The sequence below is a fragment of the Lutra lutra genome, chromosome 17 (genome assembly GCF_902655055.1).
Source record: "Lutra lutra chromosome 17, mLutLut1.2, whole genome shotgun sequence".
NCBI lineage: Eukaryota > Metazoa > Chordata > Mammalia > Carnivora > Mustelidae > Lutra > Lutra lutra.
In genome coordinates, this window is record NC_062294.1 from 51,792,688 (window position 1) to 51,816,977 (window position 24,290).

Sequence of the window (24,290 nt, forward strand, 5' to 3'; positions counted from 1 at the left end):
TCTCAAACCACCCTACAGCAGGAAGAGGATAGTCTGCTTTATCTCTGTGACCCTAGTGTTAGGGAGATCCTCAAATATTCTTTTCCCACTCTCCTTCCAGGCAACAGACAGACTGTACTTCCCACCATCCCTCCTCTTTGAAATTACACATCGTCCAATGACCTGCTTGAGCCAAAAGATGCGAGCACAAGTGACATGTTTCGTATCCAGGCAGAAGCTGTAAGTCACTGAGGGTTTGCCACTTCCTCTTCCCAGTGCCTTAGAACCAGCAACGCTCCAGAGAGATGCTGTTCCCTTGGCCTGGGTCACAAAAAGGATGTGGGGCAGAGCCCTGAGGTGACCCACAAAAGACCAGTAACACTGGCAAGTAATAAGCCATTGCTGCACGAGGCCACTGAGATCCTGGGCTTGTTTGTTACTACAGCATAACCCAGCCTATCCTGACTGATACATCCTAGTCTTCATTAGAGCCTGAAATGTGACAGTCTCAAAAAAGGGGATGGGAGGGGCAGGAGGGAGCCTGGGTGGCTCAGTCGGTTGAACATCTGACTCTCCGTTTCGGCTCAGATTGTGGTCTCGTGGGTCATGGGATCTAGCCCTGCGTCCGGCTCCCCGTGCAGCGGGGAGTCTGCTTGAAGATTCTCTGTCCCTCCCCCAACTCACGCTCTCTCTCTGTCTCTCTAAAATGAATAAATGAATATTAAATGAGTGCATGAATGAATGAATGAATGAATGGGAATAGGGACAAGGTCATAAATTTCCGGGCTGGAGGTAGAGGAAACTGCTAAGTCTCAAGTTGCTCGCACACACACTTGTAACCAGGCTGGAGTCAAAGTCAGGCTCTGACCTTTATTTCCTACGGTCACAGCTCACTCTGACCCTCCAGTTCTTGCCCGGATGCTCAGTACCGGGGGCTCCCAGGGAGGGTGAGGAAGGAGGAGCTACAGAGACAGGGACAAGAGGTACAAGGAGAGCCTGGAAGACAGACGCAGGAGCAGGGATTAGAGGTGTGGGAGCAGAAACAGGAGGTGGGGTGCAGGGGAGGACAGCTGGGGAGGCTAGAGCAGAGCTGGGGAGAGGCGAACCCAGGACAGAGATACTCTTAACGGGAATCTGGGAGAACAGGAAATTGGAAGACAGAAAGGGAAAGGCGAGTTGGGAACCGAAAGGGGCCAGGAGACAGAGCTGAGGTCTCACGTGGTGAGGCGTGGAGAGACACAGACGGGGACACAGTGTTGGGCAGGTGCAGACAGCCGCGGGGCAAGAGAGACATGGAGAGTCATGGGGAAATCTGGAGGCAGGGAGGTCGAGCCCCGGGGCCGGGGGTGGGGGGCGCCCTAATCTTTGCTGGTGGTGGAGCCCCAGCGGGTGCTGGAAGTGTGGCGGGGGCTGGAGACTTGGCCTCTGCTGGACCCGAGGGCTCCACTCAATTCCGACCCCATGCTTCTGCTCTCCGTGCCCACGTGGCTCTCATGGACACCGCTGGACACCCCGTACCCGGTGGACCCCAGGTAGTTACTAGAGCTGGAGGTCCTGAAGGTCACATGGCCCCCCGTCGAGCCCCGGCTAGAGAGCGGAACCCCCATGGCGCTGGTGGAAGCAAAGGTCACGTGGCCTACACTGGAGCTGGGGTCACCAAAGGTGACCCGGCCGACATTGGAGCCGGTGGCACGGCCCCCACTGGACGCCAGGATGCCACTAGTCCTCTGGCTCAGGATGGAGCTGGGCATGATGCTGGGGCTCTTGGCGATCCCCACGGGTGAGCCAGAGGAGACCCGCTGGGTGCCAGAGAGGCTGGGTACGCTGGGCGCGCTCTCGACCTTTCGTACAGCGTCCGCCAGCTCCTTCAGCTGCTGCTCCCGCGCCAGCTCCCGCGCCTCCAGCTGCGGGGGAGGCGAGTCAGCGTCCCCGGAAGGGGGCTGAGGTCCGGCCCCGAGCCCGGCAAGCCCCCATCCTCACCAGCTTTGTCACTTGGTTCCGCAGCTCTTCCTTGCTCATTGGGGCGTCCTCTTTGGCCTCAAAGCCTGGGGTGTCCTCCCTAAAGTGGGGGGAAGGCGGGAAGGGAGGACACTCGTAGCCACAAAAGGCCGAGAGCTCCTCATTGCTATGGATGGAGACCGTTAGCCGTGCTCTGGCCGGCACAGCGGCCTTTGGCCTTTCTGGTCTACCTGGGGCCAGCTCAGTCCTCTGGAGCCCCGACTCCTTCGGGTGCCTCCAGAGCACCGACACTCACCCTCTGGTACCCAAGAGCCACCTCCCCAAAACTTCCACCTCATTCTTTGTCCCCTCGGCCCCCATGGAACCGAATTCCGCTGCCCTCCTTCCTGCCCCATGCCTCACTGGTTGTCAGGGAGCTGGGGTGCGGCCATCCTCTTCGGGAGGTCCTCAGGGCTCTGGCCCAGAACCAGGAGAGCGGTGCTAACCAAGCTGGGGGAGCTGTAGTTCTAGAAGTCGGATAAACCCGTGGTCAGCTCATCCCCAAGCCCCCAGCTTCCAAGATTTGGGCTTCCTGTCCCCGCCCCCCATCCCCCGGGACCTCCTGCCTCTCCACCTGAAAATCTAGGTAGGCCTGCACGGACAGGAGCTCGACCAGCCGCTTCTCGATGAGGCCCAGGAAGAGGCCAATGTCCCGGTCTCGCATGTGGGTCTTGACCCCCAGGAGGTCTTCGATGATGGTGTTGTCACACTTGGCCCTGGTGAAGAGCTGCTGGAGGTCTGAGGTTGTGGGGGGAGGGGACAGGCTGTCACAGACTTGCTGGCCCCTGGGGGGTCCCATCCTCTCTTGTCCTCCAGTCTCTGCTACCCATCAGCCAGCCAGGCAGCAGGAGAGCGTGGCCGGGGCCTGGCCACGGGGCTCAGAACCACAGAAGGCAGAAATCGAGGGAGGTCAGCAGAAAAGCTGATAAAAGCACTACCAGCTCTCTAGGCTGCCTTCTTCTTCTTTTTGTTTTTTTATCTCACTTTGTTCAGTTAGTCTCAAGGCCTCCTTCACACAGCTCCATCAGAAACACCCGACTTCCATCCCACCCAGCAACCCCAGAGAGGCACTCCGTGGGTGCTCTACAGGAGAGGTCGGAGGCCAGCCACGCACCACCAAGGCTGCCTTCTTTGTTTTTTTCAATACTGGCCCCCACTTGCACCTGGCTGATTAGCCGTGACCCTTGGCTGGCCCACTGGCCACTGTCATGACCCACCCCTGGCTCTCACAGTTGGCCAGAGCATGGCCCACTTGTATCTAGTTACTCTTTCAGGCAAACTGGCTATTGTTAATGACATTAGAAAGCACCCGTGACCTTGACACAGATCTGCAGCCCACGGCACCGCGTCCCCACCACTTGCCCCCCGAGCTGCCTCCCCCTAAGCTCCCAACTCCTATGTAGCTTCCCCCTGGGGTCCCTCCCTGAACATCCCCCAACAATGGTCACGCTGGGCTCAGGGGCATCCCCAAACCCACTTCTTCTCCCAAGTACCCCTTCCAGGCCAGACCCTGTGCAACCCCCTCAGTCACTGCCAATCTGTCTGATACTGCTGCGTCCCATCCCTCCTCTCCATTTTCCTCCTCTTCCAACACCCCTGTCCATGGCCTCTCCTGCTCACAGCCCTCCCATGGCTCCCCAGTGCCCCAGCCCAGCACCTCTTCAAAATCTGCCACCCTCCCCCTCCCACTCCCACCCTTGCACCCCTTCTCCACACAAAGAGCCTACACTCCTACACGTATCTCCAGGCCTTGGCCCCACCTGCTGGGACCACCCCCGACCCCCAATTTTCAGTGAAATCCTCATCCTTCAGAATCAGCCTTGGGTGTCTGGGTGGCTCAGTGGGTTAAGCCTCTGCCTTCGCCTCAGGTCATGATCCCAAGGTCCTGGGATCAAGTCCTGCTTTGGGCTCTCTGCTCAGCAGGGATCCTACTTCCCCCTCTCTCTCTGCCTGCCTCTCTGCCTACTTATGATCTCTCTCTCTCTCTCTCTCTCTCTGTCAAATAAATAAATAAATAAATAATCTTAAAAAAAAAAAAAAGAATCAGCCTCAAGCATCACTGCTTCCAGGAAGCCCACAGCCACCCCGGCAGAGCCCACTTCACCCTGCAGCAGGTGATGCGATGGCTCAGGGCGCCCACATTCATGAGGGCCCCACCTTGGGCTTGGGGCTCTGCTCTCTTGTTTAACAAAGGGCCCTACCTTTTCACTCTGTCCCAGGCCCGGCCAATCCTGGCAGCCCTGAGGCTCCCACGCTGCTGTCCTAGGCCCTGGGATGGTTGTGAGTACCCAGCTGCCCTGCTGGTGTCCTTCCCAGTCCTGCCCTCAGGGCCCTTCTCACTATGCACCAGGCTCCCTGCAGCCCTTACAGTCATGGTCAGGACAGAGAAAAAGAGGCTCTTCCGGTATGAGAGCCCCTACTGTGACCACAGGCTGGCAACCCGGCCACCTTCTCAGCTTCCCAGTGGTGAACCCACGCACTTCTCAGGACAACCCCCCAAGTTGTCATCTGCCATCCTGTTGCGGGGGAGGGGGGGGGGTTCAGCCGGGGAAACCACACACCAAGCTTCCCAAATGATGGAGCTGGCTGCAAACCCAGGGCAGCCGGACTCTGGGAGGACGGCAGGATGGACGGCAGGAAGGATCTGGGATGGACAGACAAGCCAGCACAGAGACGCTGTGGAACACCTCCCCGAGGCCGGCCACGGGCTGGGCCCTCCGGGGGGGGGGGGGGGGGGGCTCATCGCATCCTCCCACAGGAAAAAGCTGGGCCAGGCGCTCACCTGCCTTAAGCTTCTCCAGCCGCCCCCGCACATCCTGGAAGTTGGCCTCCACGCCCAGGGCCTCCGCGTGCACCTCGTCCGCGCGCTGCTCCAAGTCCTTCCTCTCCTGCTCTTGCTGTGCCCGCACGAGATCCTCGCTGGCGCGCGTGCTCGCCAAGGCCTTCTGCATCTGCCGGGCGGGGCAGGTGCCCATTGCCAGGGGGGCCGCTCCCAGAGGCGCGGAGGAGATGGGGGAGGAGGAGCGGAGGGTGGAGGGGGCCTTCACTCACCTCGTTGATCTCCTCCTGCAGATGCTCCAGCCGTGAGTTCTGCTCGTTGATGAAGGTGAACTCGGCGAAGTTGCGCTCCTCCACTGGAGAGACGCGGGTCCGGAGGGACGCACAGGACAGGGGGAGAGAGATGTTGAGAAAGACGGCATAGACACCAGCACGCAGAGACAAAGAGAGACGGAGACGGGGAGGTAGAGGCCCAGGAAACCAGAGGGGACACAGAGGAAACCGGAGCAAGTCAGAGTAAGAGAAAGCGACGACGGCAAAATCAAGAGAGACCCAGAAACGCTGAGAGGCGCAGAGACACGGAGGAAGAGACGGAGAGGGAGAGAAAACAGCAGAGGTAGGGAGAGAGCCCAGGACCCGGGAGAGGACAGCAACAAGCGCCTGGAGGGAGAAACACAGAGGCTGAGGGAAGATGTGGAGAGAGACCCGGAGGCCCGGAATGGGGAGGGGGGTATGGGGGAGACAGACGCACCCAGAAACAAACGGACCTAAAGACACACGGAGGGGACCGAGAGATGCAGACCAGGGGGAGACGCACACAGAAGGAAGGGCTCAGAAGGCCCGAGACGGGGAGGGAGAGAGAGACTGGGGAGAGGGCTAGAGGGGCAGAGGCAGGGCCAGCGGAGAGGGGCGAGGAGGGCGCGCCTGACGCCCCGAGTCTCCAGCGCAGGTGCCGGAGTCCCCAGGGCCCAAGCGGAGGCCCTCGGTGACCGTGACGGAGCTCAGCCTGCGCCTGATCGGTGGGGGCGGGGGGAGGGGGGCAGGGGTCCCGCACCGGGGCCCCCTCCCTCCGCCCCGCCGCACGGCCCGAACTCACTCTCCAGGTACTTCTCCACCAGCAGGTCCGGGTCGCTCTCCCCCGTCAGCTGGGACAGTTTGTTCATGGCGTCCTCGCAGCGCATCACCAGCTTCTCCTGGGAGGTCTTCCGGAGGCCATCGGCCACCTCCCGGGCTGGAGGGAGGGAGGGGTGCTGAGACCCGCATCCGCGGCGGCCAGGGGCGCGCAGCGGGGTCTGGGGGGTTGCTGAGCTAAGGCCGCGCGCGCCCCGCCCGCTCCGCCCGGGGGAGATCCCGAGCCCTTGGGGCGGGCGGCCAGGGCCTCACCGCGCTTCTCGCGCTTCTCCACGACCGCGGGGTCCGGCAGCCGATCGCTGTTCTTGAGCTTGAGGAAGCGGTGCAGCTGCTCCAGGTGCGCGATCTGCCGCTGCAGGGTCTGCACCTCCGCGTCTTTCTGGGCCACCTCCTTCTCCGCCCTCTCCCGCAGCAGGTCCATCTTGCTCTTGGCCTCCTCTCTGCCGGTGGGGGTGGGAGGTGGGGGTGAGTGAGCCCCGGGGTCGGGGAGACGGGGGGATCCGGGTCAGCCTGGGATCAGTCCCAGGGCGCCGGCAGAATCAGGTTGCAGTTTCCCCGAGGTCACAAAAGGCAGAAAACTTTCTGGGTTCCCAGAGGGGTGTCAGGTTGCAGGCGGGGGAGGGGCGGAGAGGTGGAATGGGGGTCTGGGGGGTGTGCTGGGCCGTGGAAGGGACTGATGGGACACTGGTGGCCAACGGTGGGCCCAGGAACAGGAGGCGGGACAGCGAGGAGGGCACAGTCAGAGGTCATACTTGGCTGGGAGCGGGGGTGGACCCAGGGGAGAAAGTAATGGTGCTGGAGTTTGGGGGTCATGTGGTTGGAAATATAAGGGGCCTGGACCATTCGGGGCCTCATGTTGGGCAGGTGGATGACATCACCAGCGCGGTTGGGTATGGGGACTCTAGAAGCTTCAGTCACTGAGCCCCTTCTGACCTGCCCGTGGGAAAATGTGGCCTTTAAGCTTTTGAACACAGGGCTGCTCCCTATAAATCCTGAGAGTCCCAAACCTACTTCCCAGGACACAGGGTCACAGTCAGAGGGTCATTTTGTTGGGAGCGCAGCTGGCCAGTGTCCTCATGTCCCTGCCCATGGACCATTCTAGTTCCCACCCTCACACCCTTGCCTCCACCCAGAGCTCCACCTTCTTGTTCTGGTCAAATTCCTTTTTAAGACCTGCACACATCAGCCCGTCCTCCTCCTCCTCAGTGGGACGCCTCCCCTGGCGCCCACCAGCCTTGGCTCCAGTGACCCCTCCAGGTGCTGGTGGCCGTCCTTCAGGGATTAGGACTCACAGTTCTTTCTGTGCCCTGGGCTCCATGCCAAACCAAGGGGCAGGGAAGAGGGGCCCCGACTTCCTGAGAACCAGGCCGTGCCGTCATTACGGTCATGTCACAGTGGAGGAAACAGGCTCAGAGAGGGGATGTGACCTACTCTGGTCCGACAAGGAGGTGCTGGAGATGCTGCCTAGCCCTGCCTTCTGGTTGAGACCACCCTGTCCTGGTACCCAGCACCCACCCCCCCATCGGCTGGAGGAGCAGTGGTCGAGGCTCTCACCACACAGACAGCCCACCATGGGTGGCACCTGTCAGAAGAGAGGAGCCAGCCCACTCAGATTCTCTCTCTCCGAAGCCGAGTTGGGAAGGGCTAAGAATGGAAGAGCAGGGAGCTGCTGCTAGAAGGACACGAGGAGAGAAGCCAGAGAAGGTCATGTTCTGAAGGTCAAGTTCAGATGAAGCCAAAGCCCAGCATGAGCAGAAGCCACCAGATGGAGTTGGGGCTCTGACAGGGTCATGGTGAACCAAAGACAAGAAACTGCAGCATCAGCCACAAGAAGGAAGGAAGGAAGGACTGATCCGGGCTACAACATGGGTGAACTCTGAAAGCGTTACGTTCAGTGAAGGAGACTGGACACCAAGTTATATGCTGTACGGTCCCGCTGCCTCGGGATGCCTGGAACCAGGAAGTCGGTAGACAAAGGAAGGAAACCAGTGGTTTCCAGGGAACTGGGGAAGACAGAGTGACTGCCTATTGGGTACCAGTTTCCTTTTGGGGTGATGAGAGCATTTTGGACCCAGATAGAAGCGAGTGTCGTAGAGGCCACTGAGCTGTACATTTTAACATGGTGAATTTTGTAATGTGCATCTTAGCAAAAAAGGAAGGAAGGAAAGGAAGGGAGGGAGGGAGTGAAAGAGAAAGAAAGAAAGATAGGAAGGGAGGGAGGGCGGGGAGGGAAGGGAAGGGAAGGAAGAGGCCCAAAGAAGTGGGTCCACACAGCCAACAAGTGTTGCCCGAGGACCTGGGATGTCAGTGGAGGGGGGAAAGGGGCATCTTATAAAAAATAACAGGTTGTGGCAGTCTGTTCCTGGAGTTCTGACCCCTCCCGCCAAAGCCTTAGGGCAAGGTTCGTAGTGCATGAGCTCCCTGGAGGCCTTGGGGGCGCAGGGGGTGGGGTGGGGGGGTGCCCTACCTGACGGTGTAGGCAGCCGCAGATGAGACCATTAGGGAGCTGACCATGTGTCGCAGAAGCTCGATTTCCTGCAAGAGAACAAAACCAATGTCCTTCCTACAGCCTCCTCCCTGTAGGGCTCTCCCTTCAGCCCCACAGCTCTCCTGCCATCCAGGTGTGTGGACCTTCCCCATTAACAGTCGACAGGTGGGGGCGGGGATCCTAAGAGGTGCCAAGTACACGGGCAGGGAAAGTGATGAGCTGGGATGCCGGCTCGGAGGGCTTCTCCCGGTGGAACCCTAAAAGCACCACCTAACTTTGTGGTCCACTTCAGAAATGTGCTTGAATTTCGCAGTGGTGACCACACGAACCTGATTTCTAGTTCCAAAGAAATGTCTTTGCAGTATTATGGGTAAAAAATGTTCTTTTCGGGAGAAAGAAGGGAGGAAATCATATATATATTTGAACACACATGTGATGTGTGTATGTGTGTATAGATAGATATCCAATATACATATATGCAAATAAAATGTGTACACGCACAGTCGTTCACGTATGCACATATATGAACACACGAGCACACACACACACACAGATCGAAGTGGAAGAGATGGAAAGGAGGAAATGGTGTTTCTCTGGAATATCTTTTGGAATAGTTTTGTCTTGGGAAATCCTCTTAAAGTCTCACGTATTCAGGGACACCTGGGGGGCTCATTCGTTATGCATCTGCCTTCCCCTCAGGTCATGATCCCAAGGTCCTGGGATTGAGTCCTCCGTGGGGCTCCTTGCTCAGGAGGGAGCCTGCTTCTCCCTCTCCCTCTGCCTGCCACTCCCCCTGCTTGTGCTTGCTCTCTCTCAAATAAATAAATAAATCTTAAAAAAAGAAAAACAACAACAACCAGGGGCACATCAAAAGCACATAGAAGCCAGCTTGAAGGGCCCTACTAGCTCCCACTGACTTGTCTCCCTGATCTGGGACGAGTTGAACATCACCACGCATGATGACCCTCATGCAGTAAAGGAAGAACCCACAGATGCTTACCGGTAACACACAAAGACCCCCATTCGGCAACCATCATGATAGTGATAATCATCAGGGAAGAATCATTATCTGAGGCCCCAGCAATGGAGTGGAAATGTGTCGGGGAGCAAGATATCTTCATGGTCTCCGAGAATCTCCACTTACTCCTCACCAAGGGAAAACTCACTGGAGAACCACGGCTGACCCAGGGATCAATGTGGACCTCGATCACTGAGGGATAAATGGCCATCTCGTGCCTCCTACTTAATGAGCCCCCAGGACACAACATCACCTCTGTGCTATTCCCCCCAAAACGCACCACACGAATCTCATCGTGAAGAAAGATCGGACAGACCCATGTCGAGGGACTTTGTACAACACAACGGGCTTCCAAAATGTCAAAGTCCACAAAGCGGGGCTGAGGGATGGTTCCAGAACAGAGCCTTGGACAGCCAAATGCAGTGTGGGACCCTGGCTGGGAGCCTGGAGCAGGAAAATCAAATTAGCTGTAAGGGATGTCATCGGGACCATTGGAGAACTTTAAACAAGGACTACGTAGAATTGTAATAACATTGGAGTTCCTGACTTGGATAAGTGCCCTGTGTTTCTGCAGGAAAATGGTCTTATTCTTAGGACCAAAACACGCTGAAGTTCTTAGGGGCATAGTGTCTGTAGTGTGCTCTCCATAGTTCAGCAATCATGATAACAAATCCTTTTCGGTAAAAATAACAATTAGAGAGAGAGAGAGAATATGGCAAATTATCAGTCTTGGTGAAGGCTGGAGTTCTCTGTACTATCCTTCCAGGGAAGCGAAGGTGGAAGAAAAAGGGAAGGGACACTAACGGCTACGGAGATACCCACAGAATGTAAACGGTCTTGCTTGCTCATTGATTGCCCTGGCCAATGATATTCAAAATGACATCTCTGGCTTCTGCAAGTCTGAAGGAGGCTGCTTTTTTTGTTAGAGGCGTCCCGGAACCTTGTCGAGGTCTCCATTCCCCCTGGACCACATCAAACCTAGGACTCCGACCAATTCCGCACTTGAGGCCACTGTGCTGGAGTTGGCAAGGTGACCCTTGCAACCTCTCCTCTCCCCCTGCTGGGCCGAGGGGTCCCAGGTTTTAGGGCCACTGACCTTCTGCAGCTTGCGGTCCACGTTCAGATAGCGGTTCCGCTCAATGCGCAGGAGGTCCAGCTCCTCCCGCAGGGCCGCGTTCCGCACCAGCTGGTTGTCAAAGCGACACGTGACCTGGTGGGGGGTGGGGGTGTACAGAAGTCTGAGGCCTGGTCTGCCTCCCTCTTCCACGCTCTGACAAGTGTCAGAGGCAGAGTCTGTTCCCACTTTGGAGATGCTGAAAGCTCTGCCCAGCCACCCTAAGGAACTCGGCACCACTCTCCTTTCCTTGGGAACCCTCCATCCACCCAGGACCGGGTCTCCTGATCCTTCTCTGGGAGCCCCGTGTTTCAGGCCCACCTCCCTCCTGGAATCTGGTCCATCATTCCTGGAACTTGAATTCCATGGAACTCGCCCCTGCTCAGTTTCCCCCCCAACGCCCAGAGGATCGGGTCTGGAAAGAGCCAAGAGGCTGACTCTCACCCTGTCCAACTGGTCTTCTAGAATCTTGATCCTTTGCTGGATCTTGACTTTCTGATCCAGGATGACCCCCGGGGCCCTGACTTCCTTACCTAGGGCAAAGATCCGGGTCTCCCACTCCTGGATCTGGAGGAAAGAGGAGGATACCTACTTGTTGGCTGAATGTGGAGAGACTGAGGCGCCAAGAGAGGGTGAGGGGCTGAGTGTAGCTGTCCCCTCCCACCCTTGTGGCGCCAGGCATTTTTTTTTTTTGAGTATGATTTGATTTATTTCTCTTTAACTCTATATAAAAAAAAGAACTAGCAAATCTAATGTATTAACTGATTCCAAGTAAAAAAGTCATCTTGAAGGAAAGATAGTACTTGAGTTCTTACATGTATCAGATGAAGAAAATGAAGAAACAACTAATACAAATGCTCCTAGTCACTGTATAAGTAACATGTAAATCTGATCGGGTTTTTAAAGAATTACACTAATTTTGAGTATCACCAAGGTTTTAAGTCTGAACAATTTTATAAATATGGGCAGTAGTTAATATTTGCTACAGAAAGTGTTAATGGAGTTATGACTATTTCCTCAAAAATAAAATGGCAAGACAGGAGACACAGTTAAATGGCAAAAGAAAATGACATCTTTTTTACATAGTTTCCTTAACACTGTACATGTGCAACAGGAAGTACACATTCCAGGGGAAGAAAGGAGTGAAGAGTTAAGGAGGAAGAGAGGGAGGGAAGGGGAGCAAAAAAGGTGGAAGGGAGAAAATGAGCATTCTTTTTTTGGGAGCAACAAAGTAAACATGACTTGGAAATGCCTTCTTGGTAATTATAGCATGCAACTATTTTAATATGCTTCCAGGTATCAAAGTAACAAACTCGTATCAGGTGACAAGAAACGTGAAAGAGAAGCATGTATTGTTAAGGTTTTCAAAGTCATGCAGAAAATGTACAATGCAATTAATACTTCATGCAGGCTTTGGTGTGGTTACACATTCATATTTATACACATGCCATCATGTACAAGTGAACACTATGCCACAATTTAAAATAAAAATATAAGCCTAGCCAAATTATACTTTTCAACAGCAGCTCTTCAAATCAGATTAGAGAAGCACAGTGCATATCAAGTAACATCAGCATGATATTGTGCAGTTTTGATCAAACACAACCATATTCATACCAAACAGTCTGATTATCCTCAGAAACCAACAATGTAGCTTCTGTGTCATCAGGATAGAAGCATGCAGGAGTGATAAGATTATGGCTATCTGTAGAAGGGTAGGACATACCCTTCTGCTAATGATGCCCAACCTTCCATGTGGTTCTGGCTTCCAGTCACAACAAGGCACCTGGCCAGCCACATGACCTAGGTCCCGACAATCACGGTGCTCGCCCTAGAGAGGGACAGGTTGCCTGACCCAAGTTAAGCCAGCCTCAATCCCTTCCCAGTATATTGGGGGAAATGAGCTAGATGCATGGGGCTCTGAGACTTCCACGATCATATTCCCCAGCACATGAGGGATCCTGGGAGGAGGAGGCCAGTAGACAAAGTGGAGACAAGAGACTGAGAGATGGTGAGAATGAGCTCCAACGCCATTAGAATGCCTGGGTCTGGTTATGGGTGAAACCTTTCCGAAGCCGTCCTCATTTCTGTGTTCATCATTACATATCTGGGGCCAGGCATCTCTCCAGTTAAACTGGAAGCTCCACGAGAGCAGACTTTTGTTTTCAACAAAAACCTACAAAGTAGGTGCTCAATAAAACATGCAGATCGAATGAATACATGAACTGCTGAAGACTGTGTCTTCCACGTGGGTGGCTCAGTTGGTTACATGTCCGACTCTTGATCTCAGCTCAAGTCCTGATCTCAAGGTCATTGAGTTCAAGCTCCATATCAGGCTCTACGCTGGGTGTAGACCCAACTTAAAAAAAAAAAACAAACTGGGTTTCCCAATTTGTGTGCTTTTAGGAGTTGGTTTATGTCCTGTCCACAGCCCACACTCCCACCACTGCAGATTCTTCTGTTTAAGTGCAAATCCCCAGTACCCCAAAAGAGTGGGTCTTTGCAGAGATAATCCAGTTAAGATGATGTCCTTAGCGGGGACCCTGGTCCAATATGACCAGTGTCCTTATGCAAAGGGGAGATTTGGACAGACATGCACACAGGGAGAATGCCACCCGGCCAACAATTCCAGCCTCCAGACAGTGGGACAATATATTCCTGTCATTTCAGACACCCAGAGTTTGTGGTACTTAGTAACGGCATCCCCTAGAAAACTAACACATGCCCCCCGCCACCCCAAAGCATCACTGCCAACTCAAAGGCTGCACCACAAGGATGTTTAAGTCTGGAGGGAGACACACCAACATGGTCAGACGCCACATGAGCTACGGCTCAAGGCAGTTCACAGGTTCAACACAAGGCAGCGCTATGTCCCTTTCGATGAATCACATCTTTGTGAACAAGCATTTTTTAGCTGTTGCTGTGATAAAAAACCAAATACCCAAAAATGTGACCGGTGGGAGAAAGTGCCCAAGAGTACAAGGAATCTCTCTGTATTACTTTTTCCAGTTGCATGTGAAACTGCAATTATCCCAGTAAAATTTTCAGTTACAAAAAGAAGAAAGAAAGAAAAGAGAGTACTGCCCAGAAATCAGCACGGAGTAAGAGTGGTCAGTCCGATCTGACTCCAAGACCCAGAGGCACAAACATCCCACAGGAAAGTAATTGTGGCTTTGGAGAATGAAATACAGGGTTTTTTTGTGTGTTTTTTTCTACTTATGTATTCTCTTTTTTTCAAATGGTCTCTAGGTTGTTAGGACGAAAACACTGGTTTATTTAAAGTAGATCTGTTAGCAGAACAAGACTGGACCCCAGGACAGCTCTTGGAAGCTAGCTGATTGTTCCATTTTTAGGAATTACATGAGTTAAACTGTTGGTAGCTTGGAAGTAACCACTGTATTCATTTTCCTCTTTCTGCAAAACAAATTATTCCAAGCTTGGTGGCTGAAAACAACACCCATCTATGATCTCGAAGTTTCCATGGGTCAGGGGTCCCACACAGTTCAGCTGGATCCTCTCCGCAGAGTCTCCCAGACCTTCAGGGCTGCGGTCTCATCTGGGACTCACTGTGTGGTCCCCTGCCAGGTGGCTCTCTCCGTGGGATGGCCTCTTGCACATTCAAGGCCGGCCAGAGAGTACCTGTCTTTGGTCTACACAGGGCCAGTCTAATAGAGCACACCTAATGAAGGGAGTGATGTCCCCTCCCTGCACTCCCCTCCCCAGTGTACTGTATTTTGTTGGCCAGAAGCAAGTCACAGGTTCTACCCCCACTGAAGGGGTGGGTAGTACACGGTGGGGCTGGGAGGTCACCTTGGGATATGTTCACTACAGCCAAGAGGAGAATACAGGTTTCCCCATTCTCTGAAACTACAACATTCCTATGAGACCCTTCATAAGCCAAACTGGCAGAAAGTGAAGAAGGAATATACCATTAGTTTATATGGAAAAAATGTATAGCGTTCCCCTGGTCCCCAAAATAACCTCTCTTAGGCTTTTCTGATACCTTAGGACAACCCTTGCTGACAGATGCAGAAAATAAACTGAGATAAAACACAGATGCTCAGAGACTGTGCAAAAACTAGCAGCTGGAGGCTGACACGCTGAGTGTGGTCCCCAGGAAGGAGCTTGGGGCGGGGTGGGCGGTGGTGGCACACTCACTGCCTTCCTTCTGGAAGCTCCAGGCAATTTCTAGAAGCTGGATTCCTTGATTTACGCATTCCTTAGCTTGTGGCCACTCCAACCTTGGCTTCTCTTCCTCACATCTACCCTCTCCATCTTCTCTGATTCTGACATTCCTACCTCGCCCCTAAGGATCCTTGCGATGACATGGGGTCCACCTGGACCATCCAGGGTAACCCCCCCCATCTCAAAATCCTTAATCACATCTGCAGAGTCTCTTTTGCCATGTAAAGTAACATACTCACGGGTTCCTGAGATTATAGTGTGGACATCTTGTGTGGGGGTGGGGACCATTATTCAGTCTACCATATTTCCTCCAGTGAAATTCTTTTTTTTTTTTTTTTTTTACTTTATAGTTTTATCACCCATATATGCACCCCTAAGCAAAAGTTTAGTTTGGCCTGATTTTATATTTTATGTCAATGAGATTATGCTTCCTGTATGTTTTATGCCTTGCTTCCTTCCTCGTGGCTGTGTGTGATTCATTCATTTTTCATTACTGTATACTATTTCATGATACAAATACCCCACAATTTATTTATTCATTCAAATCCTGTCGGACATTTGGGTTACTTCTGGTTTGGAGTGGCTAGACTGAGTAATGCTTCTTTCAACATTCCTTTACGTGAATCCTGGTTCTGGGGCACATGCTCAGAAGTGTACTTGCGGGGCAGGAAGGAGCGTTAACAACAGATCTAAACCTGTTTTCTCTTAGAAGGTGACTTTGGCTTACTTTCTTCCGAAACGGTTTCCATGGAAACATACTGGGTTAAGGTAAATATGGAATGCCAGCTCTGTTCCCGGGCAACAGTGTTTATTATAAAAATGACCCCTGATTGGTCAACTACATTGGACTGGGCTCCTAGATCTCAAGGGCCAATATGACCAGCACTAAACAGAAACCTGGTTTCTCTTCGGGTTACTCTTTTTTAAAGTAAGCTCCATGCCCAACGAGGGGCTTGAACTCATGACCCTGAAATCAAGAGCTGAGACCAACATGCAGATGCTCAACTGACTGAGCCACCCAGACGCCCCTGCAGGGTATTTCTTGAGTACGCTCCTCGTGGGGGTTCGACTTAGACCCTATCCTCATGGCAGCAGTGCCTAGATGTCCAAGGAAGGTGTGTTTGATGCTGTCATGCCAGGATGCTGCTGTTTCCTGCCCTCCATCATCCTACAAAGTGAACCTGGTACACCGTTCTGTAGCCCAGAGCATCCTGTGAGCATGAATGTCAGGTGGAACCCAAAACCACTTCTGGTGACCATGCTGAGTGGGGGCGACCCCGAATCACAGTGTAGGTCTATCAGTAAATGTAACTGATAATGGGGGGATCTTTTCAAAATACATGTGACAATTTATATACCCCTGACAACAGTTCGTTAGGTGTTCCCACTTGCTGCTTCTCTCCCCAACACTTGGTATTTTGGGACACTCATTTTTGCAAATTTGGTGAGTGTTTAATGGAATCTCACTGTGATTTTCATTTGCCCCTCTCTGATTACTATTGAGTGGTGAGTAATTCCTACATTTATTGGACAAATGAACTTCTTATTTTGTGATGTGTCAGCTCAAATCCTCTATTTTTAAAAACTCGGCTGACTCAGGCATGTGGATGGCTCAGTCAGTTAAGCGTTTGTCTTCAGCTCAGGTCATGATCCCAGGGTCTGGGGTCGAGTCCCGCATCAGGCTCACTGCTTCGCAGGGAATCTGCTTCTCCCTCTGCCCCTCCCCGACTCGTTCTTGCTCTCCTTCTAATAAATAAATAAGATCTTTTAAAAAAATAAGCAAAATAAATACAATTGAGCTGACTCCTCAATAATTTGTAGGAGTTCCTTGTATGTTCTTGCTACTAGTCCTTTGTCAGCTGTACATGTTGCAAGTAACTTTCCATTCCATGACTTTGCACACTATGTTTCTTTTAACAGAAGTTATTAACCTTGAAGTCGTACGAAGCAACAATCTGTTCCTTTAGAAGTAGAGATTTTTATAACTTATTTAAGAAATCCTTCCCCACCTCTGCACACTCAGATCTCCGATCCATCTGGAATTAATCTGGGGGTACGAGGTGAGGTAAGGGTCTGGTTTCATCTTACAGTATGAATATCTAATTTTCGCAGCACCCTTATCCTCTTTTGCCATTTCTTGAAGTCATATGTCAAGTGTCCACATGTACGTTGGCCTCTTTCAGGACTCTCTTCTGTCCCATTGATCCATTTGATTAACCCTGCATCAATTGTAAGAATTTTATAATAAATCTTGATCAATGATACAGCAAATCCTTTCACACTGTTCTTCTTTTAAGTCAGTCTAAGTCATCTTGTCCATTGCACTTCCATATAAACCTTAGAATCTGCTTGTCAGTTCCATCCATTTAAAAAAAAAAAAACAAAAAAAAAAAACAAAAAAATTTCAGGGGCACCTGGGTGGCTCAGTGGGTTAAAGCCTCTACCTGTGGCTCAGGTCATGATCTCAAGGTCCTGGAATCGAGCCCCACACCGGGCTCTCTGCTCAGCGGGGTGCTTGCTTCCTCCCCCCAACAGCCTGCCTCTCTGCCTGCTTGTGGTCTCTCTCTGTCAAATAAATAAACAAAATCCTTAAAAAAAAAAAACAACTTTCAGTACTTTGGTTGGGATTACATTGAATCTATACATCAATTTGGAGATCTGACTTTTTATAACACTAACTCTTCAAGTCCTTGTGTAGGTCTCTACACTTATTAAGTTCCTCTTTACCAGCCCTCAATAAAATATTACAATTTACTCCATAGAGGTCTTGCACACTTTTGTTACATTTCTTCACAGGTACTTCTTCTGGTTATTATAAATGCATATTTTTCTTCTTTTATTTTGTAACAGTTATTGCTAATACAGAGCAATATTAACTTTGCATATTAGTTCTGTACCCGGCCACCCTGTTAAAAGACCTTATTAATTACAATAAGTTGGTGTTAGATTCTTCTGGATCTCCCATGTACACAAATACATCATCTACAAACAATGACAATTTCATTTCTTCCTCTCCAATGCTTACATTGTTTTTTCCCTTTACCTGGCCATACTGCACCAGATAGGACCTCCAGCACAATGTTACATACAAGTGGTGCTAGCTGACATCCTTATATTGTTACTGATCTCAAAGATAATCTTTGTCATGTTTTGTTATCAAATACGATATTTTCTGTAGATGTTTTATAGTCGCCCTTCACCAAATTCAGGAAATGTCCTTTTATTTCTGGCTTCCTTTTTTTTTTTTTTAAGATTTTATTTATTTATTTATTTGACAGAGAGCACAAGCAAGCACAAACAGGGGGAGAGGCAGGCAGAGGGAGAGGGAGAAGCAGGCTCTCCTCAGAGCTGGGAGCCCCATGCGGGGTTCCATCTCAGGACTCTGGATCATGACCCAAGCTGAAGGCAGACCCTCAATTCACTGAGCCACCCAGGCACCCCTTATTCCTGGTTTCCTAAGAGTTTTTAGTATGAGGAATGCTAAATGTTATTAAATACATTTTTATTTCTACATAGACCAGTGCTATAAACGGGTGCAAGTCCAAGGACTGTCCATCATCAGTCTCTGATGTGATGGGCTCAGAAAATGAGAGCAAGCATTGAAGCAAGCATCAGAAATGGCACAAGCCTTCTAAAAGCAGTAGTCAGTAGTAGATTGGAAATTTTAAACATTGGTCCATTAACACATAAAGTTTGTGAAAATCTATGTTGTCTAATTTTTTTTTTTTGCCAGAAAATGTCTGTTCTCTCTCATTCAGAGATAATATTTCCATTGGGTACCTGTTTTTCTATTTTCTTAAAGATTTTATTTATTTATTTGAGAGCAAGAGAGAACACAAACAGGGGGAGGGTCAGAGGGAGAAGCAGACTCCCCGCTGAGCAGGGAGGCTGACCTGGGACTCGATCCCAGGACCCTGAGATCATGACCTGAGCTGAAGGCAGATGCTTAACCTACAGAGCCACCCAGGTGCCCCTGGGTATAAAATTCTGACTCTGATGAGTTTCCGTAAAAGACTGAGGAAAACCAACCCCAGCAGCCAACCCCCGCACAGCCACTGCACCTCCACGAAACAGCCATTAGTTTGGCATGTGTGAATCAGAATTCAGCTTCCAAAAGGAAGCTCGGGGCGCTCGTGAGAGCAGAGCAAACAAACTGATTGAAAGTCAAATGGAAGAAAACTCCGTGGTAGGGGCGCCTGGGTGCACAGTTGGTTAAGTAACTGACTCTTGGTTTCAGTTCAGGTCGGGACCTCAGGGTCGTGAGATCGAGCCCCACATCAGGCTCCCCACTCAGCAGGGAGTCTCTCTCCTTCTCCCTCTGCTTCCCCCACTCACTCACTCTAAATAAATAAATAAATCTTAAAAAAAAAAAAAAACTATGTTGTAGACAGAATGAGGCCCCCCTACCCAGCCAACACGTCTACATATCTTAAGCCCGGAAACTTGTGAATAGACAGACCCAAATGGCAGAAAGGACCTTGCAAATGTGGTAAAGTTAAGGATTTTTGAGATGATTTACCTGAATTACCTGGGTGGGCCTGGGGTAATCACAAAGGTCCTCACGAGTGAAAGGAGGGGGCAGGAGAGTCCAAATCAGAGAAGGAAGAGGTGGGAGCCACGCACATGAGAAGGACAGCTGCCCGCGGCCGGCCTCACAGACAAGGCAAGGAGCCGCAAACCAAGCCATGCAGGAAACTTCTAGAAGCCGGAGAAGTCAGAAAACACATTCTCCTCCTAAGACTTCAGAAGGGGTACAGCCCTGCTCACACCGGACTTTGGTCAAGGGAAGCCCATTTTGGACTCCTGTCCTCCGCCGCTGTAAGATAACTGATTTGTAAGATTTTATTTATTTATCTGAGAGAGAGAGAGAGCACATGCATGACTGGGGGGTTAGGAGAGGGAGAGGGAAAGGATCTCAAGCAGACTCCGTGCCGAGCGCAGACCCCGACCCACAGCTCACTCTCCTCGATCTCAAGACCCTGAGATCACGACCTGAGCTATAATCAAGAGTCAGGCACTTAACTGACTGCGGCCCCCAGGAGCCCCTAGTTTGTATTATATTTTAAGCCACCAAGTGTGTAGTAATTTGTTACAACAAAAATAGGAAATGATACAGACCACCAATGTAAGTAACCTTCAAAGTCTTGTTTGTGGCCCAACGTGCGCAAGAAATCCTTTGGTCTAGGCAAGTGACTCTTTTAACCAAGACTAGAATAGAAAATCGCAGAATGCATCCCACCTAGGAAACATCGGTATTACCTGGTGAAACTTCTCTTTGAGATCTACGTGCGTGTTTATAGCCACATGTGTGCGAGATGCCTCTCAGGAGGTCATGGTCATAAAAACCTGAAAGGACACTGACCTACAGAAATCGCATTGTTGCCAAGGTCAAGACCTGGAGGCAGGCGGGACAGGAAAACTATTGTAGACTCCACTGTATACCAGCATCCTCCTTTTGCCCATGAAGAAAGTAGGGCCCAGAGAGGTAAAGTCTTGCCCTCGGTCACACAGCTCTGACAGGACAGGGCCGGGATTCTAACACAGGCTTTGCTGACTCCAGGGGGTGAACCTTTCCCCTTTAACCACACCAGCCCCCTGTTTGGGATGTGGGGGACCGTGCTAAGCAGGAAGCACCCAGATTCCCACTACAGCCTGAATGTAACTCTCCTATGTGGCTGCTTTCCATGAGCCCATTCCACAGGCGAGGAATTTAAGGCTCAAAGCAGTTCCTTCCCGGCCCCTACGTGGGATCCCCGGAGTCTGGTCTCAGAACCCACCTGCTTGTCCAGGGTTCTGGTCTGCTCCTGGAGCTCCTTGACCTCGGCCTGCACTTGGACCCCGCACTTGAGCAGCCGGCCCATGTTCTCCAGCCTCTCACTGTCCCGCAGCCGCTTGACCTGGCTCTGGGCCACGCTGATCTGCACCTGAAGTTTATCCCGCAACCCCTCCAGGCGCTGGATCTCCTCACTGCCCAGGCAGGGAGGGCGGAGCAAGCCAGCAAGGGGCGGAGCTCAGAGTCACTGAAGGCCAGAGGCAGGGCTGGCCCTTCCCCCTCTTGGAGCCAGGAGTGGGAGCCCCAACCCCCCTCCCAGTAGAGCCCCCTCCCTAGCTCCTGGACCAGGCAGTGGGCTCACAGCTGCTTGTTGATGCGCTGGTGGACTTCCTTGCTGTAGGCCTGCCTCTCCCCCTCCATCACCTTGCATTGCCGCTGTAGTCTGCTCAGCTCCCAGTCTGCTGAGGGCAGGACCAGCCAGGGGGCTCAGGAGGCATCCAGGAGGCCCCAGCCCCTTCCTCTCCAGGACCTAGAAAATTCTGGCTCCCTCAGGGTCCCCACAAACTGCAGCAGAAGTGCACACCCAGGCCCGGCCAGCCCTCTGGCACTGCACCTCAGCTCCTATCCCCCTTCCCACTCCAGTACCCCAAGCTGACTTCAGGATTCTTCCCATCACTCCGGCCCCAGGTTTGGCACAGATTCCCTTCCCCACTAGAGGGCGCTCCTGGTGGACTTCTTGGTCCTTGGGGACTTGCCACAGAGGATCTGGAACTTGGGAAAGTTGAAGATAGGCGCCAAGAATTGGGGACAGCATTTTAGCTCCCTCCGTCCCCTCCAGCCACCATCACCTGGCAGTCCTCCGGCCCATCCTCCTGCTTCCTCACTTTCAGCCCGTGCCCTAGGCTCAGGCTTTCTCCTGTCCTGCCTGGACCATTGCCTTAGCCTCCGCACCAACCTCCAGGCCTCCCTTCACAGCCCCAACGGGTCTTTCTACGCCCAGAGCTGACACCACCCCGCCCCTGCTCACAGGGCTCCCTAGGAGCTCCAGGGCCCCCAGGACAATTTCCCAATTCCTCAGCCTGGTGTTCAAGGCCCCATATGATCTGACCCTACCCACCTCTGGAGTCTGGTCCAGCAGCTTCCCACGCCCACCGCCCAGGGGCTCTCAACCAGTCGTCATTCTGCCCCACACAGAGAGCTGGGAATGTCTGGAGACATTTTTGATTGTCACGATGTGGGGACGGGGCAGGGGAAGGTGCTCGTGGCAAGTAATGGCTAGAGGTCAAGGACGATGCTAAGCATCCCACAATTCCCCAGGACAGTCCCATGACTAAGAATGATCGGATCCCAAGTGCCGCCAGTGTGGAGGCTGAGAAACCCTGTTCTAGCACATGCCGTTGTCTCTGCTGAAAGTCTTCCCTGCCTGCTCCCATTGGGAATTCCTGGGAAGAGTTCCAAGCCCCACTCCAACTTCTTCTGCAGGAAGTCTTCCCAGACTGCGCCACTGCCCAAGCTCGGCCTAGCCCTTCTGCCTGCTCCACCTCTATTCCCACGGCTAGAAGCTCTCCCTGTCCTCAGTGTGCTGCAGTACAGTACCTGGAACTTGGGGAACGGAGGAAAAGAATGAACGGGGGGGGGGGGGGGGGGAAGCAAGACTGTATGAATTACCCATTCCTTCCAGGAAGGCCTCACTTCCATCCTCCGAGCGGGTGCTCCCTAAAGTTTGTCCCAAAGGCATCTTGGCCAAAGCGGGCGGGGCTCCTGCAGGGGTGACACAGGACCCCTTCAGACAGCAAGCAGGAGAGGGCCGGAAGGAAGGTGGGGACCAAGAGCAAGGGACTAGGAATTGGAAGGTGACCCCAGAACCAGCTGCGATCTTTGAGTCTCGGTGCCTCCAATGTGTTGGAGGGGGTCACCTCTCAGGCCTCTCTCCACGCCCCTCCCGACCTCCCACTTCTCCCATTTTTTGACTTGTGTTTCTTTTTTTTTTTTTTAAGATTTTATTTATTTATTTGACAGACAGAGATCACAAGCAGGCAGAGAGGCAGGCAGAGAGAGGAGGAAGCAGGCTCCCCGCTGAGTAGAGAGCCCGATGCGGGGCTCGATCCCAAGACTCGGAGATCATGACCTGAGCCGAAGGCAGCGGCTTAACCCACTGAGCCACCCAGGCGCCCCTTGACTTGTGTTTCAACTCTAAGTCTGGCGCGGGGGACAGGCCCCCTAGGCTCGCGGTTATCTCTGAGGCTTGGCTGTTTGTGGAAGGAGACACGGACAGGGAAAACCTCCGCCGGCTGAGGGGAGCGAGGCCCAATCCCTACCTGCTGGAGTGCCTGCCCTGTCCTTGGTGCTCCGAGTTCACTGTTGTGGCCTGGTTACTGGGGAGATAGATGGCCAATGAGGCCTGAGGGTGGGACCGAGGCCTCGAGGAGAAGCCGTGGGAAGGGAGACTGGGGAGGGGGCCGCTGGGGAGGAGGAGCCGTGGGAGGGGAGGCTGGGGAAGGGGGACCGCTGGGGAGGAGGAGCCGTGGGAAGGGAGGCTGGGGAAGAGGGGCCAGGACAGCCAGAAGACCTGAGAAGACTTGCGGGGTGGGTGGTACAGACGAACTGGAAGGGGCGGAAAGCTCTGCGAGGGGCGGGGCTGGGAGAACTTGCGGGGGCCGGGGCTGTGAGCCTTGCGAGGGGCGGAGTAGGGCGGGTCCTGTGAGGGGAGGGACAGGGCGTGCCCTGAGGGGCGGGGCTGGCCGGGCTACGAGGGGCGGGGCTTCAGCGCTTCTGAGGGCCGGGAGACCTGTAAGGGGCGGGGCTCGGGTGGGAGGAGCACTGTACCTGCGGAAGGAGGGGGACTAGAGATGGACCCCTGAACAGTATCCGTAAAGGGCGGGGCTGGGACCCAGAATGGGAGGTGACTATGGGGTGGGACTATGGGGGGTGCTGCAGAGGGGAGGGGCACGGGTACCTGCCCACGCCGGAGCTTCACAGACCTACGAGGGGCGTGGTTAGAAGGACACCTGAGGGGCCTGCTGGGGAGATGCTGGAAGGTCTGGAAAGAGCTAACGGGGATCGGTGGGCGGGATGGGGGGCTCTGTGAGGGGCGGGCTGTGTGTTTTCGGGAGGGAGAGGAAGGAGCTGAAAGACCCTATGGAGCCAGGGTTGGGGAAAAGTCTGGAAGGCTTTGGAGCTGGGCCGAGGTCCTTCGGGACGAGGCCCGAGAGATGTGTCTTAAGTTAAGACCACATTATTTCGAAGACTCTCATTAGGAAGACCGTGCCGACGCCGGGAGTTGTGAGGGGGAGGAGCGCTCACCACCAACTCAGGTCCCTGCAGTGACCCACTACGCATGCGCAGCCAACGGCCTCCTGCGAAGCGGCCAAAAACCTCTTGCCTGCTGGGTCCGCGCACTGAGAGGCGGAAGTGGGCGGGGCCCCGAGCTCTTCGTAGCGCAACCGAGTGGCCACACCCCCTCGCCCTGCGGGGCACGCCTCCCGGGCTGTAGGCGGCTGCCCACGTGGGCCTCCCCCGAGCTGGCGGGCAGTGGGCGCCGCTCCTTGCAGGCTGGGTGTGCCTGAAGCCTGCGGTTTCCTGTGGGAGGAAGCAGCCCGCGGGCGCTCAGCTGGGCTATTAGCTCTGGAGGCCCAGGAGGGGGAGATTCAGTTACCGCCCTCCTGCTCCCTGATTTTCCCCCTTCCACAGGTTCCTAGCTTAAGGGACCTCCTCCCACGCCCCCGACCCTACATTCCCAAGGTACCTAAATCTGGGCTGATTCCACTCAGGGAACTTGATTTAGAGTCCTAGCCTACTGCTTTCCACCTCCCTCACTCACATTTCC

The 24,290-nt window shown here is 53.2% G+C and overlaps 1 protein-coding gene across 4 annotated transcripts; it reads right to left on the reverse strand.

Annotated features, from left to right (window-relative positions):
* Nucleotides 1-830: 830 nt before the first annotated feature.
* On the reverse strand, nt 831-23,854 carry ODAD1 (outer dynein arm docking complex subunit 1). Of its 4 annotated transcripts, none has more exons than XM_047711457.1 (16): nt 23,768-23,854; nt 22,783-22,839; nt 22,133-22,225; nt 20,826-20,922; nt 20,469-20,658; nt 10,951-11,073; nt 10,489-10,602; nt 8,354-8,421; nt 6,139-6,326; nt 5,852-5,986; nt 5,029-5,111; nt 4,760-4,928; nt 2,552-2,715; nt 2,341-2,444; nt 1,960-2,038; nt 831-1,883 (listed from the first exon to the last, which is right to left on the reverse strand). In XM_047711457.1, the coding sequence occupies exons 3-16, from the start codon at nt 22,200-22,202 to the stop codon at nt 1,338-1,340; spliced, it is 2,130 nt and encodes a 709-aa protein (XP_047567413.1). In that variant the 5' UTR covers nt 22,203-22,225; nt 22,783-22,839; nt 23,768-23,854; the 3' UTR covers nt 831-1,337. The 4 variants fall into 4 exon arrangements, with proteins under 4 accessions (XP_047567413.1, XP_047567411.1, XP_047567412.1 ...); XM_047711455.1 differs by having other exon boundaries at nt 20,826-20,925; XM_047711456.1 differs by lacking the exon at nt 23,768-23,854 and adding an exon at nt 23,034-23,051 and having other exon boundaries at nt 20,826-20,925.
* Nucleotides 23,855-24,290: the final 436 nt, after the last annotated feature.

Coding starts and splice junctions, on each gene's coding strand:
- ODAD1 (XM_047711455.1), bottom strand. CDS start 22,202: ATGCCTTTGGGACAAACTTTAGGGAGCACCCGCTCGGAGGATGGAAGT. Junction 20,926..22,132: donor GGCCTTCCTGGAAGGAATGG/GTAATTCATACA, acceptor TCCTGCCCTCAG/CAGACTGGGAGCTGAGCAGA. Junction 1,884..1,959: donor GGAACCAAGTGACAAAGCTG/GTGAGGATGGGG, acceptor CCTCCCCCGCAG/CTGGAGGCGCGGGAGCTGGC.